The sequence below is a fragment of the Laetiporus sulphureus genome (assembly GCF_001632365.1).
Source record: "Laetiporus sulphureus 93-53 unplaced genomic scaffold LAESUscaffold_26, whole genome shotgun sequence".
NCBI lineage: Eukaryota > Fungi > Basidiomycota > Agaricomycetes > Polyporales > Laetiporaceae > Laetiporus > Laetiporus sulphureus.
In genome coordinates, this window is record NW_024468535.1 from 104,411 (window position 1) to 128,624 (window position 24,214).

The following is a 24,214-nucleotide window of genomic DNA, read 5'->3' on the forward strand; positions in this document are numbered from 1 at the left end:
TATTCAAAAGCCATTACTGGACGTCTGGACGTGGTGAAGAGCACTAATGCCTGCCAGGCCTGCATGACAATGCACCGAGGTCGCGGCGGGCCTGCTGACAATACGCAAGCACGGGCAGAAGTGCCCTAGGCCCTCGCCGTTACGGGGAGACGTCTGATTGGGACAACGAGCGGATAGACGGGGCGTATATGCGTACACGAATTTCGGAGCCTGGGATCGAGATGTGCCTTCTGTCTGTTCACGGGTAACGAGTGGTGCGAGCATGCAGACGTGATGTACGCCGACGCCGAAGTCATGTCTGCGAGAACGCTTTCCCGCCAGACTTGCATCAATGAATGTCTATCAGGGCCTGCGGACCTGAGCATTGAATGAACGCCGGGGTGACAAAGGAAAGACGTGCTCGGTCCGCGGCACCCTTCATGTGCATGAGGCGTGGTATAAACGTTGAAATGCGTGAGTTTCAGAACTTCTAGTGAACATCTCAGCGCTCGCCGCCATCCCCGATTGGGCCAGCGGCGTGCACGTCAAGCCAGAAGAGAGCGACCAACGCCTATCATAGTGTTGGCCATGAGGCGTGCTTATGAAGGGATTCTGAGCAACGGAAAGAATGCGAAAATATATGAACCGTCAATCTTCAATGAGGCGAGCGCCTCTTTTGTCTACGGTCACCCGTATGCGATCACCCGCATCCACGTCCTTGAACTATAGCATGCGACATTAGTACGATTGTCAGCATGTGGGCAACAGGAGAAAGATTGAGGGCAAACGTGCAGCCTGAAACGTACCGTCAGCTCCCTGGTGCGGTGCAAGCTCTCGATCTCGTCCACTCTATCGAGCACGTTCTCGAGAAGCTCATTAAAGCCTTCATCTTCGACCACTTCGGCCGCGGCACGGAGAACCAATAACGAGTCTGGGGTCACGTCGTGGTTGACCTTCGCCGCGTAATTCAGATAAGCCCTCATGCTATGATACACGCGGTGATAACATACATCAATTGCAATGATATTGGCGCGATCCAGATCTGTGTGAAGTCTGTTTAGAGCGCGGCGAGCAACAAGCATGTTCAGCATACCTTCTAAGAAATCAGCACGGGTCATGATTTGACGACACCTGTACTAGGTGTTGTTCAGAAGAATGGTAGCAGTGAAGAGAGGACAGTATGGGTACGTATGAAATTTTGGGCAGTGGAAGCTCTTCGAGATCTTCGGCTGACAATTCGCCAACGACTAAGACCTCTTCTCGCTTACGCTCGTCTTCGCGACGCTGCTTGACGAACTCACGCAGTAGTAACCAGGAAGTTGAGCTCCACTTCTGCTCGTCCATGACATCGTCATCACAGTCGGGAATGAGGCCGATGACACTTTGCAGCCATGCCTTCTCAACAGCGAGCATACGCCGTGAGCGCTCCAAAATGTCTGACTCCTTGGAGATTTGTGCCATATATGCAAGCCGGCCGCCTGTGATGGACATAGCCTCTTCGAAAACTTCCGGTGTTACAGGTTGCCGTCCTGCTCTACGTCGTAAGCGTTGGAATGCGCGCAGGCCGTCTTTGAATTTTAGGTCAGTCACGGAGACTATCTGCAGCACCTCAGACAAATTGAATGATCGTGTTTATCGCATGAGGCCAACACATCTACCGACCTGCATTCTACTAGCCGTTTTGCCTATTCAAAGGTTAGTGCTGCAATGAGATTCTAATATAATGGAGAAACACACGCAGTGTCATGTACGGCCAGAAGTCATCGCTGGGCTCATGCATCGTAAAAAGGGAGAATGATACGGTTGTCCTGGACTCACCAGGTGAGGACCATAGTCAAGATCCCTAGCGATGGTTTGTGCTTCAATGAGATTGGAGATCATATGAACCGCCTTACCTGCGGCCGCCCAAGCCTCGGCTCGCTGTTGGAGCTGCAGTAGCATATTCGTACCATCATCATTGTGCATGAAGAAGTGTATGTTATTTACGACCAAGACTAGTGGGCGACCGGTGCGTCGTGCATAGCGCAAGGCCACTTTCTCCAACTTACTGAAGGCTACCGATAATTGTGAGCAAATCGTACTGGCTCAGAGGCCGGTTTTACCTCGTTCAATGTCCAGCGCGGGGCCACCTATCATGATGCTAATTAGCAAACGTTATATTCTCACTGAGCTCATTCTCCACCTTCGCGAGGGTCTCGTCGCTGAAACAGGCCAGTCTGAGTATCTTCATAGTACTCGAAGTTCAACGCTTTCCCCAGGCGCAATCGGAAAACCTCCAAGTCAGGATGTGCGTCACACATTGCAAAGCCTTCAGCCTCTATAGTCTTCATGGCATCCAATATCATTGTTGCCTTTCCTGTCCCCTGAATACAAGTTCTCCTCAGTCATAACGATTGTAAAATGATCTCGCACGAACCTTGGGCCCGAGCAACAAAAAATATTGCCCAATCTCCTCACCTTTGATGACACGATCAATCAGATCCTGTTCCTTGCGACGCAAATGTTCTGGTCCAGGTGTTTGTCCAGAAGCTCCGTTATCCTCGGCTTTGTGACGGACTGCCAACTCTAACGCAGGGTCGTAACCGGCGGAGAATGCTTTTTCGATCTGTCGTTGATTGACACTCAACGCTCAATGCAACTACACAAAGCGAGCACTGACCTTATCCAGGACATTCTTTTTGTACCAGGCCATATAGATAACGCCGCCGATGAACACTGTTATCATGTTTCAGCTGTGTATCATGACACAGAGAGATAGAAGACGTAGAAATAATTGTTTATAGCAGTTACATAGGAGATAGCACGGCGAGGAAAACTCTGACTGCAAACGCACCCGCTCCAAGGCCGATGAGAGTGGTGATGGCTGCATCTGCTACTGACGAGCCTGTCGAAGGAAACCTCCGGCCACCCTTCTCATCACTAGAATTTGTGCTAGTTGAGGACATTTCTTCCTCCTTGTGGGCAGTGTCATCTCGTTTAGCCTGTTGTGAAATGCAGCGCGTGGCAGGCGGCGATGGCGCTACTGCAGGCTTGCAGTTGTAGAGCCTCTTACTACTAAAGCCATGCCTGGTGACGCGTAGCGTTGCGACAGATCTTGACACGACATGTAGCGACATTGAATGTGCTCGTAAACCGGATGTAGATACAATATGAGACTCTAGACTCGAGAGGCTACTTTGCCGCTTGCAACTTGACGGTGTCACGAGCCATCATCTGCTATTACCGAACAAGGAACATCACAAAGTACAACCAAGAGGTATCATCATAACAGTGCGGGTATCGACAAAATCGTACAAGATGCTGTGCGTCGTACATATGCTCTATATCGATGTCCTACAAATCATGAGTATCCTGTCCAATTCAGAGCGAACGTGGCGTTGTAAAAGCGTATAGTAAAAGAGCGATTTGGAAAAGTGAAAAATAGCCAGATGAGTGTGCAGAACTTGAAACTTTGAGGCGGACTTCGTCTTCGTGCTGGACTTGGGTGCAGGGATGGAATGAAGAAAGCCTTCGGACATACTGCCATGACAGTTATTGTTGTCTCGTCGGATGTGGCCATGTCCATTTGATCAACCATTAAGTTAAGCATCGAGACCGGTGAGCTCGGAAAGCCTTGATGGTGAAAAATAGCATGTGTGTAAGCCGTAGGTATGCATTCATGGAACATGGACTCAGCCAGGAACCGAGCAATACCCCGGATGTGGGAGTTATGTGAGAGCGGTGTTGCGGCTGGCGCATTTGTCCTGCTCGAGTATGAGTGATTGCGTGCACTCACTCTGGGGTGATCTGCGGACAAGCACAGAGCACAACTTGGTCTGTCTTCTTTCCGGCTGGGCATAGGTAGTGAGACACATCCTGATTGGTCATCACATGCTGAATGCACTGTTTGATGGTTTTCTTGCACCGCGCAGTGGGATCAGAAGCTTCTTTACGAGCGGTGACTAGCAGAAGTCATGAGCTTTACGCTTAGATCCACAGCGGGAAGGCAGATTTCTCGTAGTCAGCGGTCCACCACTTTTCCCTTGTCCTTGCTCTTGCTGACAATGGGAATGGGTTCGACTGCTCTGCCTTTGCCCTTAGCACTATACGGGATGCGCCCTGTGAGGCTGTCCGAGTCGTCATCATGACATGTCTTCTTACTCGGCCCTGGCCGTTCCATAGGAATATCAAAGGAGCGTTTGAGGTTGGGTCGGATGTGTTCTGCATCTGGGATACGCGGTGACTGCAGCAAATCCTTCGTCGAGTCCGTAGGCTGCACAGAGCTAGAGAAAGAACATTGTATCACGTCAGATGTGCCAGATGATGAGGGGATTGGAGGGGCGAACTTGGGCTTGTCCGTGCCGTCGTCCAAGCTGCCCTCCTGTAAATCCTCTATTAACAGGTTGTCGATGGTGCTCCTGTCAGTACGATACAGAAATGTGAGTTGATGGGAAGAAGCGATGAAATGATAGGTATACCGAGATAAAGACTCTGGTCTGCCCTTTGCCAGTCGGCGGTCGGACACTTCATTGCTGTCAGCCTGCTTGTCAAAGCGAACCGATTGGCGACGTTTGCGTTTGCTCTTCTCCGAGGTCCTGCGACTATCAAGAGCTGACATCGTTAGAGCGACCATTTTGCGGACGGGCGCGTCGTCAAGCCAGCTGCTCGTGAAGAAGGGATGTTAGTACACAACTACATATGACCGATAAACACCTGAAGCGAAAACCGACCTCGTTGGCCTCTGTTTATAGAGGGGCCAGCTGCGATCGGGACGAGATGGACCAGCTTCGCCGCTCTTTCGTGCACTTGAACTTCGCTCTTCCTGAGGGACTCGCTTAGAACTCGTCCGCTGAACACCCGTAGCCTTCACGCGATCCGTGTCAGAGACACTGATTGGTTTCTCCTTATGTGGAGTTGCCAGAGTGGCCTTCTTGGACTCGCGCTTCTCCACCTCAACCGGAGTGCTAACTAGTGACGGCCTGACGTACGCGAGACATCACCGTCAGCACATATGAGCCTATGCAGAACGACACACGTACCAAGCACGGCTCATCGACGGCTGACTTGGTTCAGGGACTGTTAGAGGCCGTTCGCTCTTTGGCAATGGGCGCATCGGCCGGTTTGGATACTTCAACGACCCACTCTTTTGAGGCCGCGATGTTGCAGCTTCTCCAAAAAAGACTCGTACAGCCTCGTCGTTCTGCGGCTGTCCGCTCGTCTTCGATGACCTGCCAGCAGCATCAGGTCTGTAAGAAGGAAACGATAAAACCTAACGCGATGGATAGCCGAGGGGTCGAATATACCTAAGCTGCTCCTGTTGCGTTTGTTGTTTATTCTCTGCCATCCCGTTGTCGTCGTTAGGGTTCCTATTAGGTGGAACATCGCAAGTCAGCCCAGAAGAAATCGGATGTCCAACAACCAGATGACATCCCTGGGCCGAGCTGAGTGCTCGTCCTTCTTCTGCATGGTCTCATCACCAGCGTGCCTAAACCAGGAAAGAAATGAGTTTCATTCGCATCGACAAACAACCTACGTACTTTGATTGTTGTGACGGCTGGTTTGTCGTGTTTGCAGCTGGTATGTAAGTCTCGGGCGCGTCCATCGCAAAAGTGTGGTTTCTGATCTGATTCATCTGATAGTCGATCCAGTCTATTCCCCCATTCATCCTACGCCCCTCTTCAAGTTCCTCAATCCCGTCTTGATCTAACTCGTACCAATTCCCATCCGTAGCCTTCTTCATCTTCACCGGGCGATCCCACAACTCCTTATCCGTCCAGTAGCCGACCTTGGGCTGCCAGTACGCGATGTAGTCTTCCATGCGCCTGCGCATCGCGGCCTCTTGGCGGATCGACTCCTGGAGCATGACCGCCTGCTTGCGCTGGTCGTCAGCGCGCTTGCGCATCTCGATCGAGCGCGAGTACTTCTCGAGCAGCTTCGTGTGCACCTTGGCCATAATTTTCACCGCGCGCTCGAGCTGCGGCTCCGTCGCGGGCAGCTGGTAACCCTCGCTCCGCCGGCGCGCGGGCCGCGGGGCAGCCGCCTGCGCGCGGTTGCTCTCCATGCCTTGCGCGAGTGTATCATTCAGGGGCCTCGAAGCATCGCTATTTTGGACCGGATCATCGCCAGCGCATGACGGGATGTCAGGCGGCTCCTTCGACTGGGCCGCATCACCACGAGTACTGGGTTTCGGATGCTTCCTGCGTGAACCTGAACGTGTTGCCGAATCGGCCTTTGATGGAGGCGCTTTATTGCGGGAGTGAATCTCCTTGGCCAGTGGCCTATCGCCGTGGGCACTTGATCGTTGAGGCTGCCTTCGCGAGTCGCGTCGCGTTTGGGAGTGGGCGTGGGATTGGGGGCGATCCCGAGCGTCTTGCGCACGAAGTGGAATAGCTACCTCATGCAAGGTAGCTGCAGCAAGATTGTCATTTCTGAGGCTCTCAATGAACTCGGAGGATGGCTTGATTCTGCATATCAGGACTCGTAAATCGTGAATAAATGAACGCCATATGAGACGCACTCACACCACTCCATCCGGAAACTCCAGCAACAACTGTCGTATAATCTCTTCACTCTCACGGTCGGTTCTGTGGCCATATTCCTGTGCCACAGCTTCGAGTTCACTCCGGTCGATCTCATGAAGAGCAGCCTCGTCCAAGACTATTCCCTCCTCCAACAGCTTCTCTGGAATCTCAAATGCGACAGGCGCTAGACGATCGTGTTCCCCGGTGGTCTCCGTGGATGGTCGTATTCTGTGCACAAGAAAGTTATCTGAATCGTAGGACATAGTGAGAGATGGTGCGCACTCACAGAACGCCACCAGGCGAGTCGAGCAGCAATTGCTTTATAATGGCCTCGCTCTCGACGTTCGTGCTGTAGCCAAACGCCTTTCAAAGCGTGAGTTTAGAGCAATCCTTGATTAGGCATGACGTACGTGAGCCAGAGTCTCGAGATCTTCTCGTTCAAGCTCTCGAAGGGCGACCTCGTCCAAGATTTCGCACTCCTGCACGATCTGGCGGAGCTCATCCTCTTCAAGACGTCTACCCACGGACGCTTCTGTCTTGCCATCCACTGCGAGCTCTGGGTCATGATTGGACATGGTCGAAGGCGCAGAGCAGAATTCCGAGCCACCCAGCTGGAATTTACCCGAAGTGTGACGAAGGCGGGGGGTATGATATATGCCAAACCGAGTCAGACTGCGCGATGGCTAATGATTGTGGGAAAAAGAGGACTATGCTCGAGAGTAAACCATCAAACATTGCGCATCGAGACGATGGCGGAGGCAGAGTGTCTTGTTGAACACTATTGGCGGATCTAGTCTGCATCTAATCTAATCTTATGAAAATGCTCAAATTCAATTTTAGAGGTTTGGTACGAGCATAACACGCGATCCCACAGTGGTGGTGAGGTAAAAACTCAAGAGAATCCTAGTTCCAAATATCAAGGCTGACACCCAGCAGAATTAGCCAGGGACTACAAAAACAAATGACAAGAGTGGGATTTGAACCCACGCCTGGATACCCAGATGAGAAGACCTGCAAAGCAGGCAAGCTTTCGCTTGAGTCACACGCCTTGGACCGCTCGGCCATCTTGCCATAACACAAACAAATTGTAACAACAATATAGGATATTATTTTGCATATACCACGATCACGTGGATTGAGTTCCACTGCGGATTGTGAAGCGGAGTTCCCTCTGTCCGGACGCTGCCGAACTGCTCCTGGTCCTATCTGGTCTGAGCGTCGTGGCGGTTCGTAGTGAACAGGATTCTCGAGTCTCCACGTACAAGGCATTCAACTTTGCTTTGCGCCGTCTGCTGGTCAGGACATCTCCTTTGGCTCAGTGTTTTTCTTGTACAACACAAAAAATGATGTCTTCTTCTGAGCCTGGAACTGGAGTAGCTTCCGTCTCAACCACGTTCAGCAACGCGAAGCGGCAATACCAGCAATGGCTCGACCGTGTTACACCATTCGTGCTGTACAGATGGCTTGGAACAGCAGGGCTGCTGTCTCTGTTTATGCTTAGGATCATGATAGCGCAGGGAGTGAGTCCTTCGGCTCGTATCTGGGGTCGCAAATATTCACGGTGCCTATGGTGCTGAACAGTGGTATATTGGTCGGTAGTCACCATACCTTGTTTTGAATGTTCGCTAATGTCAAGGGAACCACTTGATAGTATGCTGTACGTATGCTGGAGCCTTCAAATGCGCGTCAAAACTGACATTGCTTCTCGCAGACGCCCTCGCAATTTACTTGCTCAACCTCCTCCTCGCATTCCTTCAGCCAAGATTCGACCCATCTTTGCAAGAAGACTTGCTTGCAGACGAGATTGAGGGAGGTGGTGAGGATACGACTGCGACACTGCCTTCGCAAAGAGACGACGAATTTAGGCCGTTCGTCAGACGATTGCCAGAATGGCAATTCTGGTGGGTTCTGCGCAACCCCATGTTCTGGGCGCGATACTCATCTCTGCTCATCAATTCATGAAGGCTATCTTCGACGCGGGCCATGATCCTCGCTATACTCTGCACGTTCTCCGAAGTCACTGATGTACCCGTGTACTGGCCGATTCTGGTCGTGTACTTCCTCGTCCTATTCGCCCTCACGATGCGCCGTCAAATACAGTACGTTTCTCATGCGATTAAATTCCTGCGTGGCTGCTGACATCTTGCGAACAGACACATGATCAAGTATAAATATATTCCGTTCGATTTCGGTCGTAAAGTACGTTACGGTAGTCATTAGTCCGCATATTTGTAGTACGATACGTTTGAATGCGCCCTGGTTAGACGGTTCTAGCTGATTGTTTGCGGAATAGGAGCGCCGCTGCTGTTTGAAGTGGTCGCACAGCGTTCCGGTAATGGAGTTGTTCCGGACTATTATGGTTGATCATTCACCGGAGTGTGCCTGTTCTGCATGACTGTCCTGCAAAGGCTAGCGGATCATTTGATTCACCTAGCAGACGTTGTGCAGTACCCTATGGACATGCGTTAAGATACAGACCGCGCAAAATGGACACCTTGGGAGTTATTAACCGCGCAACAAACGGGCCGCAAGCAATATCGTATGCAGATAAACGACTCATTTGGACCTTGGTATACGTACGCGAGAACATATCATGCGAAGCTGCAATAAGTGTCCGGAACAACCCCCCCCTTTCAACAAATAACTGTTCTAGCTGCCTAGAAGATGAAGGGCACAACCGCCTTTCGCTCAGAAGGATAATTACGGAAGCGGCTGTGGTACCATTTGTGTCCCTTATACGCCCGCGGCAGCATGAAGAACACTTCTGAGAGGAAGAAAAGGTATGGCGGGGAGAGCGTCGCCAATAGCTGGGCAAAGGAAGCGAAGGACGGGAGAGGAGCTGCCGCGAGAGCAAAGCCTAGCCATTCGTACCACTCGCAGAAGTAGTTGGGATAAGAGATGTACTTGTACAGGTAGCCATGCGGGATTGCATAATGCTCCTGGTTGCCCTTTCCGCCGTTTCTGTCGTCGTCAGCGCGGGCCTTCCCCTTAACTTTAGCTTTCCGACGGATGTTGAGTAAGATCTCGTCGTGTATGATGTTTCCTGCGAGACCCGCCGCCCACATGCCCACGCCGACCCAGAAGAGTGGGCGGGAGAAGGCGCCAGCGAGGAACGCCTGTGCTGCGGGCGAGGAGAGATAGGTGCCAAGGAGCGAGCCATTGACGGAGTTGAATAACACTGCTGAAAGAGGGACGACAATGTGCGACTTGGAACGCGAAGGCGTGCGAAGAGGTGAGATGATAGCTCGATTCAGATAGTGGATGAGGAAGAGAGCCGAAAGAAACGTCGAGGGATGCGTGAGCGTCAAGGGTGGGGATGATCCGCCAGACAAGGGAGCTCTGATATATGTGTAGATGAACATAAGCGGAGAGACCAGCTCCATGACGATCCATGACTTGATACCTAATTTCAAGTGAGTCGAAGAAAGGCACAACTCATAGCACTTACTTACCGTCCACCAAAAGAATGCTAACCTTCGAGGGCGTGAACCGCCCGAACGGAGCATCAATAAAGAATGTCACTGGGCACACCAGCGGAGGAATAATGGCAAACAACGTTCGCGTCGCTGTTCGTCTCGTAGTCAGTGCGGCCACAATGCCTACCAAGACTTTCACGCACCATCGTACCAAGTCCTCGCTCTCTCCACATCAGACATAATCAAACTTGTGCAGCAGCGGTTTATTGATTGCGTGGACGTGATACGGACCGAGAAGTGAAGATGCCTAGCGCGCCGGCCACACCGTCAGTGTATGTTTGCAAGAGCGCGTCGCGGCGTCTAATAGGTCAACGCCTCTACCTTCGTTCACATCGTCGGTCTCGCTCTTCAACAACGCACTACTGTATCAGAAATTGAGAATGGGGAGTGCAGCGTCCAAACCAGCTCGTCATTTCTCAAAGTCGGTCAAGCCCAAATGGGCTGGTACGCGTACTACAAACCCCAGTGAGGCCACAACTTCTCAGTCCGCCATGCCTCAAGCATCGGAGATTAGGAACGAAGGTAGTACCTTACAGCTTAAAGCTTCGTATGGATCTAATCAATTAGAAGCTATTGAACGAGATTCAGTGGATCCACAGTTCTTGGCCAACCTGAGCAAGCTAGGACAGGTAAGAGTAGATCATCACATGCAGACCATCCGGCCAGTGAGTAAATACAACATGTACGTTGATACCAGGATGAGCTCAGAACACCTCTCAGGCCGCAGATCGCGCGCAACGCATCATTCAGAGCAGAATGGAATCTGAGGTTGAGGCCCGCTCCGCACGCCCAAGTCGGAACCACCTTCTGGCAACTTCTCTCCTCGATCTATTGCATGAACGACAGACCGCCACGAACAGCGAGCAACTTCAAACGCTTACCGATCAATACGATATTGATCTTGCAAGGCTTGAGAGCGTGGCACGATTCGTGAACGGTTCTAGCGTTGAGGAGGGATCGGTTAAGAAAGTGGTCGATGACGATGGGGTGGAGAGGATCACCATGAAGGTACGATTCGTCCTTGTGTCTCAGATGGTTGCCTCATGAAATTGTTTCGCTCAGGCTGCGTGGAAAGATCCCAAACTCAACGAGAAGACTCCGTAACTGCCGTTCAACAGTACCGGTCATTCTGGCTGCTCCTGCGGATGTTCTGGATAGCCACATTCCCGGCCAGCGGCTCGACAGACATTCTGGAGCATTGGAAGCCCATCTGGAGAGACGAAGCGTCGATATCTCCAATTGGCCTCTGCCGTGCATCAGGTCAGCGACATGCTCTTGGGGTCACTCTCGACGATACGACAAGATGTCCGGAATGGCACGTATTGTATTTGCTGTTTGCTACTGCATAACGTAGGTCTTCGCGCCTCTGTCAGGCACTGTCGCTCAGCGCTAGCAATATGCACTTGCCGTCGTTAGATCTCATGTCCTCGATTGACAGACAATGCGTTACGATGACGATTTCCCTTTCCTTCCAAAGCTCAGACGCACGATTGAGACGTTCGACCTGCATTGTGAAAATATATGTCGGGCTAACTTGCTTGGTTGCGCAAACTACCGATCCTTTGCCGCAGTCACAGTTGCCGATATGCAGGTGTGGCGTGGACCTCTGACTCGTGTCTGATCACTCCATGAGTATGCGGCCTCCGCAGAAACTGGTTCGCACTCATGCACTTCTCTGAGATCGTACGCTGGTGGAGGAGGAAAGCCCAGTTGACTCGATCATGGCTCCCACGACAAATTTCTCTGCAAGGACCAGATTATTTACCACAAGGGGATCTGGCAATAAGACTAAAGAGTTCAATATCTTTCACTAGCCCACTCCCAGCTATCTCTGTCTTTGCGTTCATCCCAGTTTCTGCCCATCAAGCGGTCACTCAGTATCGTTCTTATACCGTCTTACATTCGACCTCGAATCATTCCGCATGCTCCCATTCTTTTCTGGTCCTGCCGAGGCGTCGAAGGCATTACAAACTGTCTGCAGTGTCATGGCAACACTAGGACAATAGGCTGTTCCGCATATCGTGTCATGTGAACGCGTCCTGCAGCATCCGCCAGCTCGTGGTCCTCCGTTTCTCCCAGCCCGCCTCTCTCGTCATGCCTTACGTCTACGATGGCGACATGGAAGCCTGAATCGTCCATATCCGCGTCCGTATTCTTCCTGCGATCCATAACCTTGATTTGTGGTACTTGGACGAAGCCACATTCGACGGGGATCAGGTTCCATATTACAACTTCCTCTGTCCCTGGCAGCAAGATGGGTATCCGGCCGCTCCGTAAGCCTGCCACAATGAAGCTGTCGGAGCTGTCCGCCTCGAGATGGATGACGACGTTGGCAGCCCGATCTGGACGCTGATTCCGGATTATTAAACGGAGTTGAATTGGAACGTGGAGCTTCGCAGACGGTGGGACGTCCATTAGCGCGATAAGCTCATCTGAAGGTGGATGTAAAGCAGGCAAAGGGAAACGAGTGAGCGATAGAGATCCATGGCGTCCCTCAGGAAGAAGCCTGAAAAGGAAGTCAATTTCCAATCATAGATTATTAGAAGAGGGTTTTGTTACCTTCTCCAAGAAATTTCGTACTCCCCGGGAGCTCTCACTCCCGCACTCCGTATTTCATGGTCCCCGGCTGCTAGACTGAGTCGGCAATGGTCGCAGAACTCGTCTCCAGGCAGCCAATCTGCATAACGCTGTATGAGATGCTGTGGCAGAGTAATCAGGGAATGGCGTACCGGTCAGGTATTCCTCAAAATCCTGTTCGACAGAGCAGTCGACAACCTTGGCATGCTCACCGTCCTAATACACGATGATACTGGACCTCAAGACATATAAGCTGAGTAGAAATCGCACATACCTGCCTAACCATCTTGATACTCTCAACCACGATTCCTGAAGGAGCTGTGCAACGCCATACGGTGGTTACAACCGCTTCCCCTGCATCACCGTCGTCCCAGAAATCATGATCATACGTCCGGAGATCCGCTAGGCCTGGTCGTGGTGCAAGCGTGCTCTTGTAGACCACCCGCTGCTCAGTCGCTATCGGCTCTGTAAGTGGAATGGACAAAGTGCACAACGTCTCGTCCCTATCGATAAGCGACGGCGCTGTAAGACTTTTTGGCGACGCAGGACTGGTGGGCTCCGCAGTGGACGATGTTACGCGCGACTGCACCGAGATATCAACGACTCTGTCGTAAACGCTGCCTGCACTCGTGAGATAGAGGGTGACTGTGGTGCTGACACCAGGGCCGATCACACCAAGCGAAACGCCTTTGATCAGGCTGGCAGAGCGTTCGTCTCCAATGCTGATGAAGTCCTCTATGAAGAGCGGCATGAGACATTGGTCAGATCCAGCGATGATCGGTATATTGAAAGCTCACCAGGCTCGTCAACATCGGTTGGTTGAAGGAGGGTATCGACGATCATATCCATTTCTCGTTCATCCATGTTCGTCACATTGATGGCGATGGGGTATTGTTCGCCGACATATGCAGGAGCATGATGTGAAAGGGACACACTGACTCTGTGTGGCTTGTAGTGTATACTGATTGTAGAGTCCATAACGTTTGCACAAACTCGAGGATAATTGCACACTCACATCATAGAAGTATAGTGATCTCTCCGTATGGGGACAAATTTGACTGGATCTAGCGAACTCAGCCAATTGGGGTATCCAATGTCGGGGTGACGAGAGTGGGAAGGTTGTAGGGGCAAATCTATTCGCCAATTCCCTTCTGCGATGCGCAAAACTACTTTGATGACCTGGCAGAACAGCGTTGTCAATATATGACCAAAGCTGAGACAAAGAAATGTCGTGACACACCTTAATTACTGCCGGCATGTCAGTAGAGACTGTACCAACGAAAACCACTATGCCGCGTGGGCGCCAACGGAAGGATGCCCGAATTTTCTTGCTTTCAACATCGTCGGCTGTCTGGCCTATGTGGCCTAAGTCGACTTCTTGGACCAGAGGGATGTTCTCCATAGAATCCGCCGATATCTGTTCAACGACGATGGGAGGAATATCCGCAGAGAAATGTATCGTCGCTGATGAGAAGGGCAATGCGGACAAAGACACGTTCTCTCTCGCCATGAGCGATATCTGGAATGCGGCAGCCTCGCCCACTATTGCATCTGGTTGCCAGAAGATAATCGAGGAGTTCACTAGAACGGATGCATCAGTGAACTACAGACCGATATGTACGATAAGACACACATATGGGCTGTGAGTCGGAAGAGTCTACGACCAAGGTCGCCTCCGTTGTAGAAGGCACGCTGCTCTGGCAGTGGCACTAAATTGTCAGCAGGATGTCGTGTATCGGGCTACGTCTGTCACTTACCTTTAGCGCGGCTAGCATGTCCTCTTGAGTGGAATCAGGGTCATCCGATTGCGTCCTGATATCTGACAGAGATATGAGCAATAGCAGCGATCCTTAAGAGCATATGGCACGTACCATGTCCCAACATCTCAATCAGCAATCGCACACTCAGCTCCACATCACCCATCTTCCGCGCGCAAGAATACCACGTTGATAGCAGTGGCTGCAACAGAGAATCCCACTGTTCCCGTCTATACGTTTTCGCAATCCGCTCGAAGAAACTGAGTTCAGCGCCGTCGTCAGCCATCCTTCTCAATGAGAGAAGTCAGAAATCGCGAACCGGACAGCCATGTCGAACTTGCCCGACTCGTAGTACGTGTGTGCGATCCCGTATGCAATCCAGAGTGTCAACCGTCCCTGGCCTTGGACGGTCGCGGGGCTGTATGCCTTGAAGAGCTCATAGGCTCTCGTATACAGCTGTCGACCAATGTGTTACTGCCTCATAGTCAACGTTGAAGGGAGTGCATCAACATACCTCCAAGATAACCGCAAGATGCTCCACCTTCTTCTCATTCGAGAACCCAGGAGCGGTCATTGTCACTTGCTGCTTCGCCTAACCTATCGTGAGTGACCTGACGCACCCTATCCTCATCAAACACTCACTTCGGCATCTAGAGCAGCCAGAAAGCGCTCCCGTCTGCGCTCCGTGCAACGCGCAGCCATGTAGTAGTAGAAGCCAGGATGCTGCAGCGCCTGCGCAGGGTTCAGTCCGAGCACCTGCATTGCCTCCACCTCGAGCACGCTCCGCTGGTTGGCATCGAGCGCTTGTGCTGCGAGCACTGCAGCGGCTGCGGCGGGTGGGGACGTCGAAAAATGGGTCGGTATTTTGAGCGTCGAACGCGTGCCCTGCTCGAGCAGTTCCGCGAAGGCGCGATGTCTGCAATTGGCTGCCGTTAGGCGTAGGTATTAAGGCAGTCCTGAGACGAGACTGACTGTCTCGCGAGCCAGCTCCAGAACTCGTACGTCTCCTCGCCTATTCCCCAACCCCGTGAGAAGTCTGCAAATTTGCGCATGTGGCTAGTATGCTGTGCGAGTGCGAGTGCGTGCTCATTGTTATACAGATACAGCTTGCATATCTGGAGGAACAGTGAATTCGATGATGGCTGTCGTTACTGCGTGCAGGGCATACTTTGAGGTCGATACAGTCGGACAGCACCTTTGCCTCTGCCCAACGCTTGGTACGAGGGGGCAGGATCGCAGTCGACCCGAACATCAGGAGCAGCGTCGAATATGCATCCTGATAGTGCCTACCAAATGTGATGAGCAAAGCCATCGAATATACAAATCGCAACATACTTCAGCGCAACCTCGTCCTCTCCACGAAACTCCGCAAAGCATGCCATCTTGTACTCGTATCTGACCGTCCAGCCCTCCGGCCTGAGCGGCCGTGCGGCCGACTTGCTCCCAGCTAGGCTCGGTGCAGCATACGACGTCCCTGCCTGGGAGTGGCGATTGCGCTTTCGGCGCACGCGCTTCGAGTGGTTCGTGTAATACTCCAGGGCGGGCTCGTACAGAGCCTCCTGCAGGCTGATTGGGTTGAGAAATGAGCACTAAGTGCAGATCCACCGTCGCACCTGCGTACAAAATCGCCGATCTCGGCCTGCGATACTGGACTCAGCACGAAAAGGGCCGCCCGCGGGTCAAGCCCGCTCTGTCTCCGGATGTATGTTAAGCGGCCGTCCAACGACGGGTTGTCTGCACTAATCAGATGATATAGGATCCAAAAAGGACCTGAATTACTTACCCAGCATCCGTCTACTCGCCAACAGCACCACCGTCAGCTTGACTCCCCGCTCGCTCGTTGACTTCTTCCTCTGCGCAATCTCCGCGCACAGCTCGTTGTCCCTCATCCGCTCCTCTGCCTCTCTCTCGTGGTCTCCATCTCCAGTGTCAAGCGGGGAATGCGGCGCATTTTGAGAGGGCTCGAAGATGTGCATGAACATGACGAATACGGACGGGACGAGCGTGGTATGCTTGCGGACCCATATCGGCGCTATGAGCCCGTCCGGGTAGAGTGGAGATGTAGGGGTAAGCGGAGACAACGGCGAATGCGCGCTGGAGTATTGCGGGTCGTCCGGCGGGACGAGTTTGCGCGGCGGAAAGCGCACGTCCTGCTGGTGGCTCTGTCACTGCATGATGCGGGAAGAGTATAGATGCACACCTTGTCGACAATCACGACCTGAAACGTCTTGTTTCTCTCTGGCTGCCAAATCGCAACTTTGCGTTGGTTGAGCAGCGCTTCGCGCAGCCGGTACGACAGCACTGCGAACGGATCGCGGCCCTCGCCGGGAGGTTGTGGAGGATCCAGTCCACCAACAAACATCCTCGGAGCAAGCTGTACAAGAAGTTCTGGAGGATATGAGTTCATGTTGTCAATCCAACATACCGCGATTCAGAAACGATAATTGTGGCAAACATTGTGGCCACACGCGTGGCAGAGGTCACGTGACACGCCCGGAGATTGACAATGCAAAAAACATCATGAAATCACTTGAAACAAAGCTTGAGATAACAAGAAATCGGTCAACATCTTCAATCTAGAATCCCTTCGGTATGTGCTATCATCCGAAATGCATGTTTGCAGTGATAAACGTAGGGCTTGTGTATTTGTACAGGTTGACGACATGACGACAGTGCTGCATCACGGAATAGCTCTTCCAGCTCTGATAGCCTTCGCGGCTTCGCTCTGCGCCTCGTCGCGTAAGTACCGAGTATAGATTGGTGCGTAATGTTCTAAATCCTATCACGGAAAGCGTTAACAAGCAGTATCCATATTCCTTGAAGGCAAAATTAATGCTCACGCTAGACGTCTTCACTACACTATCCCTCTTCTCGAGGTTCTCCGCCCATTCCTTCCACCCACCGCCGACTGCTTCTCTTGTGTACCCACGGTGCTCCCTTACGATATAGTCACGAACGACCCACGGCGCCACCACAACGTCAATCATGCTGAACTGTTCCCCAAGGAAGTAGGGACCCTTCGCCTTCTCGGCGATCGTCCTGAGCGCCTTGTTGAACTCCTCAAGGTAGGCCTTCTGCTTGTCCGGTTCCTGCGCCTGCACCAGACGGTGAAAGCCAGGAATGACATTCTTGGAGACATGATCGATCCAGAGGCGCACGTAGGCACGCTCGAATGGGTCGACTGGGAGGAGGTGAGGTGCGTGATCGGGGTACGCGTCCTCAAGAAACTCGCAAATAATCAGCGACTCGGCGAGCGGCCTGCCTTTGTACTCGATGGCAGGGACCAAGCCCTTGGGGTTTATGTCTGAGAAATGATCACCATGAACGTTGGGTAAAACGGAGGAACATTCTGACTAACCGAGAAAGTACTTCTCCTTTTTGTATGGATTGACCTCCTTGTATTGGTAAGGTATATTCTTTTCCTCCAAGCTAATCCACACGCGCTGTACGAATGGGCAAAACTTGCACACGCACTCAGCACTAAGAACGGTGATAGCTCAATGCACGAACATACCCATCCAGCCCAGAACACGAGGTCCTGTGGGTCCTGGTGCGCCGCAACCGTTTTGGCGGCGGGACCTGTCGCAACAGGATAGATGTCTTCGTCAGGATGACCCATGTTCGACGGCACGATGTTCGAGTATGTCCTCTATATAGCGTTGAGTTCATGCCTGAGTAATCTTCTTGCGTCATGCATCACGATGTGATCATCTGAGTGTCAGCAGCGAAGTGCAAGAGAGTGCAAGCCGACTTGCACACGGAAAGCCATGCACATGAGTCTTGGCCTGTGATCAAAGCCCACACGCGCGCGCGCTGCCAAGGCTGCCCCAGCGTCCCAACTGGCTCACACCATCGCATACTGCCTCCACAGCCTCGGCCTTCGCATTGTCCTACAACCGCCATATTCACCGACCGCTCTGCTCTCTCGCTCGGAGCAGCGAAGATCTGCAGCGCAGCTCGGCCGCCTCCATCTCGATAACCGTTCACGGAACGAGGAGCGAGGGTGCGCAGAGGCTGGGTGGCATACATGCGAATGCGAAGCCGGTGAGTCCGCGTGCATCTCGTTTATAGATGTACCAACGAAGCGTGCGCTCGCGTTGCGTCTGGGCAGCCTGCGTCCGTCCGCCTCTGTCCAGAACGCGGACGACGACCTGTTTTCGATGGCGATACGCCGCGTCTTACAACCGCCATCGCCCTGCGACCACACAGCAGCCCCTATGGCGGTCACAACCACGGGTACGCGCTGGCAGCCCGACCCTGCTCTCACAGACACATCGCGGCATCGACGCCTCGACGCGATGCAGGGAAGATCCGAACATCGCACGAGACGACCTGCACGGACACGGGCTTCAATTCCGAGACGTGCGCGATAGCCCAGAGCGGACCTTCTGCGGCGCGAATGCATCAGGACGGTTGATTTGTCTGCGGTGTATGGATCACGCGCACAGAGGAAGCCCGAGTGGTCGGGGTGAACAGAGCATCAGACCGAGAGCTCTCACGCCATAGTGAGTTCTCAATTCATTCATGCGATAGATGCACATTTCCGTCGAGCTTCGAATGTGTGGCGTTACGACTCGTCTCGCGGGCGGCCGCTCTCGACGTGTGGTGGGCGAAGCAGCTTACATGTGCGCGGCCTGGGCGCATTACGTTTCCTTTGGGTTTCTTATGGTGTTACAGAACTACTGTACACGCTGAATACACTGCATGGCGGTCCGGGTGTGACGGTCAGACGCGCGAGACTGGATGAACGTGGAAGGTACGGATCGCGATCCGCGAGTGGGGAGCGATGGCGCAGCGCGGATCGAGCACGTCGGATGATGGGACTGCATGCGAGCGGTCTCCGATGCAGCCACAGAAAGCGAGGGTTGGCAGCCCGGCGTGAAACACGGACTGGGAGGAAGTGTACGGGCATACTGGGAGGCGAGGAGAATGGGGTGGACTAAGGAGATATGCTGGTCGGGAACCTCGACGTTCAGCTAGCAGGCGATCCTGCGCGCGTCATTCACGCTACACATGCGGCTCGGGAATTCCGCGTGCGACGTCCGACCTGGCAAGACAGCAGGACGGTGACCAGCGTGGCGGGCGCGTCATGCGAGGACGACGTCCGTACGCACTCCACCCAAACAGGGCCGAATGGGTTGCTTCTCGCGAGCCCGGGCACACGGCGATGCGCGTGCCGTTGTCTCCGTTGGGCGATGCGCCGGTGCCAGCTTCGCAGACGTGCTGCAGATTGGCCGCTGTGTGGCACGTTGGGACCATCTCAACACCATTGGGCTGAAAAGTGCGCACCGTCCATGTCGGTCTCACGGAGCCTTGTACAGACCGAGCTGACGCATCGATCCACAGACGCATTTCGTACGCGTTACCGCCGAATGCTGCTGGCGACAGGAAACATTGTCGAGTCAGCACTCTGTAGACTGTGGGGCGATGCGAGCTCGACGCACCTCAAGCTCGTGAGCGCGATGCTGCCGATCCCGAGAGCCGGGTATCGCAAGTGCCCGCTGGGTTGGGACCACCCCCGCATTCCCAGGCCAGAGTCCATGACTCGCACGTAAGGCGGGCAGAGCACCGCCTTTCCGACTTCGCCGTGTCTGGACTTCTGAGAAGGATGAGTATGTGATGGGACTGATATTGGAGAAGGTACGGGCTGGGATTCTAGCCCTCTGCAGACAGTTTTTGGGACTCATGCCTGGCTGAAGCGAGTCATCATTTGGCCGCAAGATGATCGGACTGGGAACATCTTGCTATGCGTCCCACACCCCTTACGGTAAGTCCGGTTTCATGAAACATCTGACTCAAGTTGGCTATAATAATGGGGTCACCGATTGACAGCTGTGCATAAGAGAAACGCTAGTGTCCCAGGAACTTGAACACCATATATCGGAGACAATGGATGGACCTCGTGAAAACTGTGAAAATTATGTATGGTGCTGTCGTGCTTTGCATGTATCACGGATGTATACTCCGGCTGGCCGCCACATATCCATCCGTCACACATATCGAACCGTGCAGGATCCAGACTTGATAACGTCGCAACCGGAAAGCTTCTCATTGCCCGTAAGTGCTTCGACATGATGAGCCCAGTGGCGACAGAAGGACCAGAGGGCTCATCTGACGACCCAGAACATACGAATGCACGGCGAAGAAGGTCCAAACGTGCTTCGTTGAGTCTCGGCCCACAAGGATGGTGCAGAGCCATATGGACATGCATTGCATCCTCCGTTCTTCGCAGCCCATCTTTCGCGCAACATGCAGTTTTGATATCAAATGAACATCATGAGCTTCATGATGTTACTAAGATATCAGCTAATCGACATGTCTTGCGAATGTAATGCGGTTCGGATGTGTCTGAAAATATCAACAGACCTGGGGTCCCTGGGACTCACCTTTGAACTTTGTGTGATTTCTTTGCATCGTGGCGTCCACAAGAATATTGCTCAGAAAATTTCGCTACGTTCCAGTGTGGTACAATCTTGTATCATTTCAACATCAGAAGACTCTGATTATGGAGAAATACAGGGTACCCTTTCGCCTTGAATCCAGTGAGATTGCACAACAGTGTATGAGAATAATCGGAACTTACCAGGTCAACGAGGCCTTCTGCTTACATGAACTTCCATGCCTAGCCCGCAATGGAGCATCATGACTCATGGAGTATGGCGGCGCCTTGCATGAAGCAGACACGGAGATTCTCAAGAAGTCATTCTGTGAGCTTCCATTGGCATAGCTGATGCTGCCGGTTCTGAGTAATCCTGCAGCCTGCCACAATCAGTGCGTTCAATAGAGCAGGGCAGTGTACATTATTTTAAAGAGCAGTGATGTGATCAGCATACCGTCGAAAATCACACAGGCCAGTGCATTGGTGGAATGCACACTTTGGATCTCCTAGTTTCATCATCCGAAGGGACACCACGAGGCATGACTAGATCTACATAAACCAAACAATGCAGAGTCCAGGTGATCTGGGATCGATGTGGTCGTGAGATTGCATCCGTGAAGATGCGACTCGTCGAAGTTGATGCATATGCATCATGATCTTCTGATAGACTTGGCGGACATGGTCTCGGGTCCTCGTTACATCGGAATGTGAAGAAGAAGGGCGAGCGGGTTCTCACTCCGTCAATATTTGACCAAACAACTCACATGCACACACAATATTCATCCCGAGGAACCGCCTGCTTTCACAATGCCTCTGTCGTGACTCGTCCGCTCCTCTGCTGTCTCTCCCTCCCTCGCCATGTGTCCTATATCTCAATGAGGCAATCTTTGAATTCGTACTTCTCTGCCTGCCAACCATTAGTGCTACGCATTCACCTGGGCTGAAAATCGATGACCGTGGCGGCTGCAAAATGAGCAGCTTGCGGCATCCATGCATGCCTCTTGCACGCCTCTGCACAATTTCTGATGAACTGAGTCACCCTGTCACAGATTCTCACGTTTTCACCTCTGCACGTGACCAAGACATCACTTGACATCAGCGCTAGGCTGTCCAGAAAGGAACGAACCGGTACGCGAAGTACTGACAGTTCTAAGCGTCACGAAGGTTCAGGTCTAGTCACGTGACATATCACGTGATATACACACATGTGACAAGTAGTGCTGGTATTAGGTAAGCCTAACTTATACAGTAATATCATCCCACCTAGAAGCAACAATCGGACTTCGGAAGAATCCAAGGAAGGAGCCACACGCCACCGGAGATATGTCCTTAAGGAGTTATTAGTTCACATACACGAGGTAGATAGATAACACGCCACCGGAGATGTAGCCATTACAGGCAATACCATTCTCATGGTCTTACTAAGTAGTTCGGAGGTTCGGCATGCATGACACACGTAGTCTGACAGGTAGTGGTAACCAATCAGACAATGTTCATTAGCTAGCGGTTCTGGGGTATCAGGGTACCAAGGGTCCCTCCGCTCATGTATATAAGCCAGAGCTCTGAGACGCATAAGTCCCCCAGACTTATTCTCATCTCTGCTACACCTATTCATATAGTGTCACCAGCGCCCACTTGCAAGGCGCTGCTTTACCTTGATCATCTTCGTGTCCATCCTTACGTCGACAACAGTCAGTAAGTGTTTGATCATAAGGTCATAGGCTTAGTCGGCGCTCTGCGTCCTAAGTTTGTGATAGAAGAATAAGTCTGACATTACCTGCCTCGAGTGCCTGCCCAGCGTACTCGCCGCAGTGTTGCGTCTTCGCACGTCCACCCGCACGTTAGCGGTGTCATATCTTCACCTGACGTTCCATCAGTCGCCGACTCTACCAGCGTAAGCCACACCAAGGCATTGCGCAGCATCGACGGTGTCATCCGTCGTCCTCGAGCGAGAACTCCAGAAGAGTTCTACGAGCAGCGGCCCATAAGACCCCTGCCAAGGCCAGGACACATTTCTACGGGAGGTCGGACCCCTCGCGGCACAAGTTCAGTTTCTATTATCCAGACTCCCTCGGTCAGGCGACCGAGACTACCTGCAGGACCATCTGGTCCAGATCTCAATCAAGGGACATACATCGAGACCGCTACAGGGTCTCATTTCATTTATCCTCTCGCCATTTCCATCATCTCGACTCAGCGCGTCGAAGGCACCCTTCGACAGATTTGTATCCTACTCATCAAACGATACCGTCGTCAGCTTGACGACCACGACATCTTCGATCTTGAGCATCTCATACTCAAGCTCGAATCCATCCGCACTGACATCGCGGAATTCAAGCTTTCCTTCGTTCACCAACACGTGGTTTGCGACTTCTGCAACTACGTCCAGGAGAGGAAGCATCAGGGCGGAGAAGCTCGTTGGATAATCAGAGATATTATCCAGAAATATCGTCTAGGAATACAGGTCACAGGGCGACCTTTGCTGTAGATACGAATAGTTACTTTGTATATGTCTTCATCTGGCGATTCGAACAATCTTGATAACTTTGAGCAACTCAATCCAATCGGTCATACCTTCGATTATCTTTGGGATTCAATTCCACGTGTTCTTCGAGACAGAGCAGGCGAAGCATTTGCTACATACGAGGACACGTTCCACATCGATTACCACGACGTATATCACATATACGCCCTTCAACTCTATTCAGAATTTGATTGGAGGAACGTCGTGGTGCATATCTGCTATATCCCTATTAGAACCGAAGAACCCGAGGACTGTCTCACCGAAGCTTACAATAGCTTCGTCGACTGGCTCGAAGAAGTCGAGCGTATTTGCGAAATCCATCATAATCACCAGTGGCCTGCAGTCAGGGACAAAACCAGGTTTTTGTGGCAACCCTTCGTCAAGGTCATCTATCGAGACCTTTATTTGCTGCAAAACCAACGCTCAGGACGAGTAATTGCCCGACAGGCCACGATCACCAATAGACATATCGTTGAGTTCGAAGAACATCTTCGTGAAATAGAGGAAGAATTGTAAGATGGCGACCCCCACTGCACATGATCCCAGCTTCTCCCGTGCTCCATCTCTGGAGCTTCCCGCACGTCTCAATATTGTTTTGCAACCCCCGAATCCTATCATTCGTCAAGCCCTCGCCGACACGGCGCCTCCGAATGTGAATATACCCGAAAATGTGAAGAATTGGGTAGTCGATCTCATCACGAACGTGGTGGAAAAGATGCGTCAACAAACGGTGGCGCATTACGAAAATCTTATCCAGCGTCAAGCGCACACAATGGAACGTAACACCACGGAGTTTCACAATCGTACGGTCTTCTTAGATCAACATTGTCAACAATCCGAGTCTCGAATCGCAGACTTGGAGAAAACCTCGTCAGCTTTACTTGAGGAAAACAAGACCACTAACGAAGCGTTTGTGGCATTTGACGATGAAGTCAAGGATCTCAAAACAAGGACAGAAGACCTAAAGAAATCACATGATCGACTGCGCGCATGGGCATCTACTCAGGGGAGGAAGGCAGGGC

The 24,214-nt window shown here is 52.3% G+C and overlaps 13 protein-coding genes and 1 non-coding gene across 14 annotated transcripts; 2 read left to right on the forward strand and 12 right to left on the reverse strand.

Annotated features, from left to right (window-relative positions):
* Window positions 1-597: 597 nt before the first annotated feature.
* Window positions 598-2,949, reverse strand: LAESUDRAFT_727003 (uncharacterized protein). The gene is made up of 14 exons (XM_040909141.1): window positions 2,813-2,949; window positions 2,639-2,694; window positions 2,396-2,584; window positions 2,162-2,342; window positions 2,082-2,108; window positions 1,875-2,033; window positions 1,798-1,822; window positions 1,717-1,745; window positions 1,642-1,664; window positions 1,168-1,578; window positions 1,073-1,115; window positions 990-1,021; window positions 786-932; window positions 598-702 (listed from the first exon to the last, which is right to left on the reverse strand). Exons 1-14 carry the CDS (start codon window positions 2,922-2,924, stop codon window positions 628-630), a joined length of 1,509 nt encoding a protein of 502 aa, XP_040763106.1. The 5' UTR covers window positions 2,925-2,949; the 3' UTR covers window positions 598-627.
* Window positions 2,950-3,898: 949 nt separating this feature from the next.
* On the reverse strand, window positions 3,899-4,937 carry LAESUDRAFT_227319 (uncharacterized protein). The gene has a single exon (XM_040901647.1). It carries the CDS (start codon window positions 4,589-4,591, stop codon window positions 3,980-3,982), a length of 612 nt encoding a protein of 203 aa, XP_040763107.1. The 5' UTR covers window positions 4,592-4,937; the 3' UTR covers window positions 3,899-3,979.
* Window positions 4,422-6,187, reverse strand: LAESUDRAFT_227323 (uncharacterized protein). The gene is made up of 5 exons (XM_040901648.1): window positions 5,496-6,187; window positions 5,383-5,443; window positions 5,262-5,320; window positions 4,998-5,186; window positions 4,422-4,937 (listed from the first exon to the last, which is right to left on the reverse strand). The coding sequence occupies exons 1-5, from the start codon at window positions 6,017-6,019 to the stop codon at window positions 4,640-4,642; spliced, it is 1,131 nt and encodes a 376-aa protein (XP_040763108.1). The 5' UTR covers window positions 6,020-6,187; the 3' UTR covers window positions 4,422-4,639.
* A 20-nt stretch (window positions 6,188-6,207) lies between these two features.
* LAESUDRAFT_227240 (uncharacterized protein) lies at window positions 6,208-7,235 on the reverse strand. Its single transcript, XM_040901646.1, has 4 exons — window positions 6,890-7,235; window positions 6,766-6,842; window positions 6,482-6,707; window positions 6,208-6,422 (listed from the first exon to the last, which is right to left on the reverse strand). The coding sequence occupies exons 1-4, from the start codon at window positions 7,052-7,054 to the stop codon at window positions 6,396-6,398; spliced, it is 495 nt and encodes a 164-aa protein (XP_040763109.1). The 5' UTR covers window positions 7,055-7,235; the 3' UTR covers window positions 6,208-6,395.
* A 206-nt stretch (window positions 7,236-7,441) lies between these two features.
* On the reverse strand, window positions 7,442-7,550 carry LAESUDRAFT_t59. The gene has a single exon. It is a non-coding gene; the product is annotated as a tRNA-Leu (tRNA).
* A 275-nt stretch (window positions 7,551-7,825) lies between these two features.
* On the forward strand, window positions 7,826-8,699 carry LAESUDRAFT_656031 (retrieval of early ER protein Rer1; the record flags this gene model as incomplete). Its single annotated transcript, XM_040904588.1, has 5 exons — window positions 7,826-7,999; window positions 8,061-8,070; window positions 8,191-8,380; window positions 8,444-8,578; window positions 8,633-8,699. The coding sequence occupies 5 exons, from the start codon at window positions 7,826-7,828 to the stop codon at window positions 8,697-8,699; spliced, it is 576 nt and encodes a 191-aa protein (XP_040763110.1).
* A 437-nt stretch (window positions 8,700-9,136) lies between these two features.
* On the reverse strand, window positions 9,137-10,135 carry LAESUDRAFT_656054 (uncharacterized protein; the record flags this gene model as incomplete). The annotated part of the gene is made up of 3 exons (XM_040904590.1): window positions 9,137-9,882; window positions 9,932-10,045; window positions 10,099-10,135. 3 exons carry the CDS (start codon window positions 10,133-10,135, stop codon window positions 9,137-9,139), a joined length of 897 nt encoding a protein of 298 aa, XP_040763111.1.
* A 140-nt stretch (window positions 10,136-10,275) lies between these two features.
* On the forward strand, window positions 10,276-11,424 carry LAESUDRAFT_727009 (uncharacterized protein). Its single transcript, XM_040909142.1, has 4 exons — window positions 10,276-10,477; window positions 10,526-10,620; window positions 10,676-10,963; window positions 11,018-11,424. Exons 1-4 carry the CDS (start codon window positions 10,336-10,338, stop codon window positions 11,057-11,059), a joined length of 567 nt encoding a protein of 188 aa, XP_040763112.1. The 5' UTR covers window positions 10,276-10,335; the 3' UTR covers window positions 11,060-11,424.
* A 237-nt stretch (window positions 11,425-11,661) lies between these two features.
* On the reverse strand, window positions 11,662-16,710 carry LAESUDRAFT_727011 (uncharacterized protein). Its single transcript, XM_040909143.1, has 19 exons — window positions 16,490-16,710; window positions 16,073-16,439; window positions 15,903-16,023; window positions 15,625-15,855; window positions 15,458-15,575; window positions 15,262-15,404; window positions 14,932-15,205; window positions 14,804-14,881; window positions 14,609-14,745; window positions 14,404-14,549; window positions 14,290-14,351; window positions 14,166-14,229; window positions 13,773-14,113; window positions 13,548-13,711; window positions 13,330-13,493; window positions 12,807-13,267; window positions 12,685-12,748; window positions 12,515-12,632; window positions 11,662-12,461 (listed from the first exon to the last, which is right to left on the reverse strand). Exons 1-19 carry the CDS (start codon window positions 16,694-16,696, stop codon window positions 11,939-11,941), a joined length of 3,783 nt encoding a protein of 1,260 aa, XP_040763113.1. The 5' UTR covers window positions 16,697-16,710; the 3' UTR covers window positions 11,662-11,938.
* Window positions 16,711-16,942: 232 nt separating this feature from the next.
* On the reverse strand, window positions 16,943-17,932 carry LAESUDRAFT_727013 (glutathione-S-transferase). Its single transcript, XM_040909144.1, has 4 exons — window positions 17,804-17,932; window positions 17,648-17,750; window positions 17,130-17,593; window positions 16,943-17,068 (listed from the first exon to the last, which is right to left on the reverse strand). Exons 1-4 carry the CDS (start codon window positions 17,906-17,908, stop codon window positions 16,970-16,972), a joined length of 771 nt encoding a protein of 256 aa, XP_040763114.1. The 5' UTR covers window positions 17,909-17,932; the 3' UTR covers window positions 16,943-16,969.
* A 1-nt stretch (window position 17,933) lies between these two features.
* On the reverse strand, window positions 17,934-18,966 carry LAESUDRAFT_227633 (uncharacterized protein). Its single transcript, XM_040901650.1, has one exon. It carries the CDS (start codon window positions 18,692-18,694, stop codon window positions 18,134-18,136), a length of 561 nt encoding a protein of 186 aa, XP_040763115.1. The 5' UTR covers window positions 18,695-18,966; the 3' UTR covers window positions 17,934-18,133.
* On the reverse strand, window positions 18,874-19,311 carry LAESUDRAFT_227570 (uncharacterized protein). Its single transcript, XM_040901649.1, has one exon. The coding sequence runs from the start codon at window positions 19,199-19,201 to the stop codon at window positions 18,953-18,955; it is 249 nt and encodes an 82-aa protein (XP_040763116.1). The 5' UTR covers window positions 19,202-19,311; the 3' UTR covers window positions 18,874-18,952.
* A 705-nt stretch (window positions 19,312-20,016) lies between these two features.
* LAESUDRAFT_727018 (uncharacterized protein) lies at window positions 20,017-20,310 on the reverse strand. The gene is made up of 2 exons (XM_040909145.1): window positions 20,122-20,310; window positions 20,017-20,056 (listed from the first exon to the last, which is right to left on the reverse strand). Exons 1-2 carry the CDS (start codon window positions 20,285-20,287, stop codon window positions 20,052-20,054), a joined length of 171 nt encoding a protein of 56 aa, XP_040763117.1. The 5' UTR covers window positions 20,288-20,310; the 3' UTR covers window positions 20,017-20,051.
* A 2,588-nt stretch (window positions 20,311-22,898) lies between these two features.
* Window positions 22,899-23,513, reverse strand: LAESUDRAFT_760248 (uncharacterized protein; the record flags this gene model as incomplete). Its single annotated transcript, XM_040912707.1, has 2 exons — window positions 22,899-23,120; window positions 23,463-23,513. The coding sequence occupies 2 exons, from the start codon at window positions 23,511-23,513 to the stop codon at window positions 22,899-22,901; spliced, it is 273 nt and encodes a 90-aa protein (XP_040763118.1).
* Window positions 23,514-24,214: the final 701 nt, after the last annotated feature.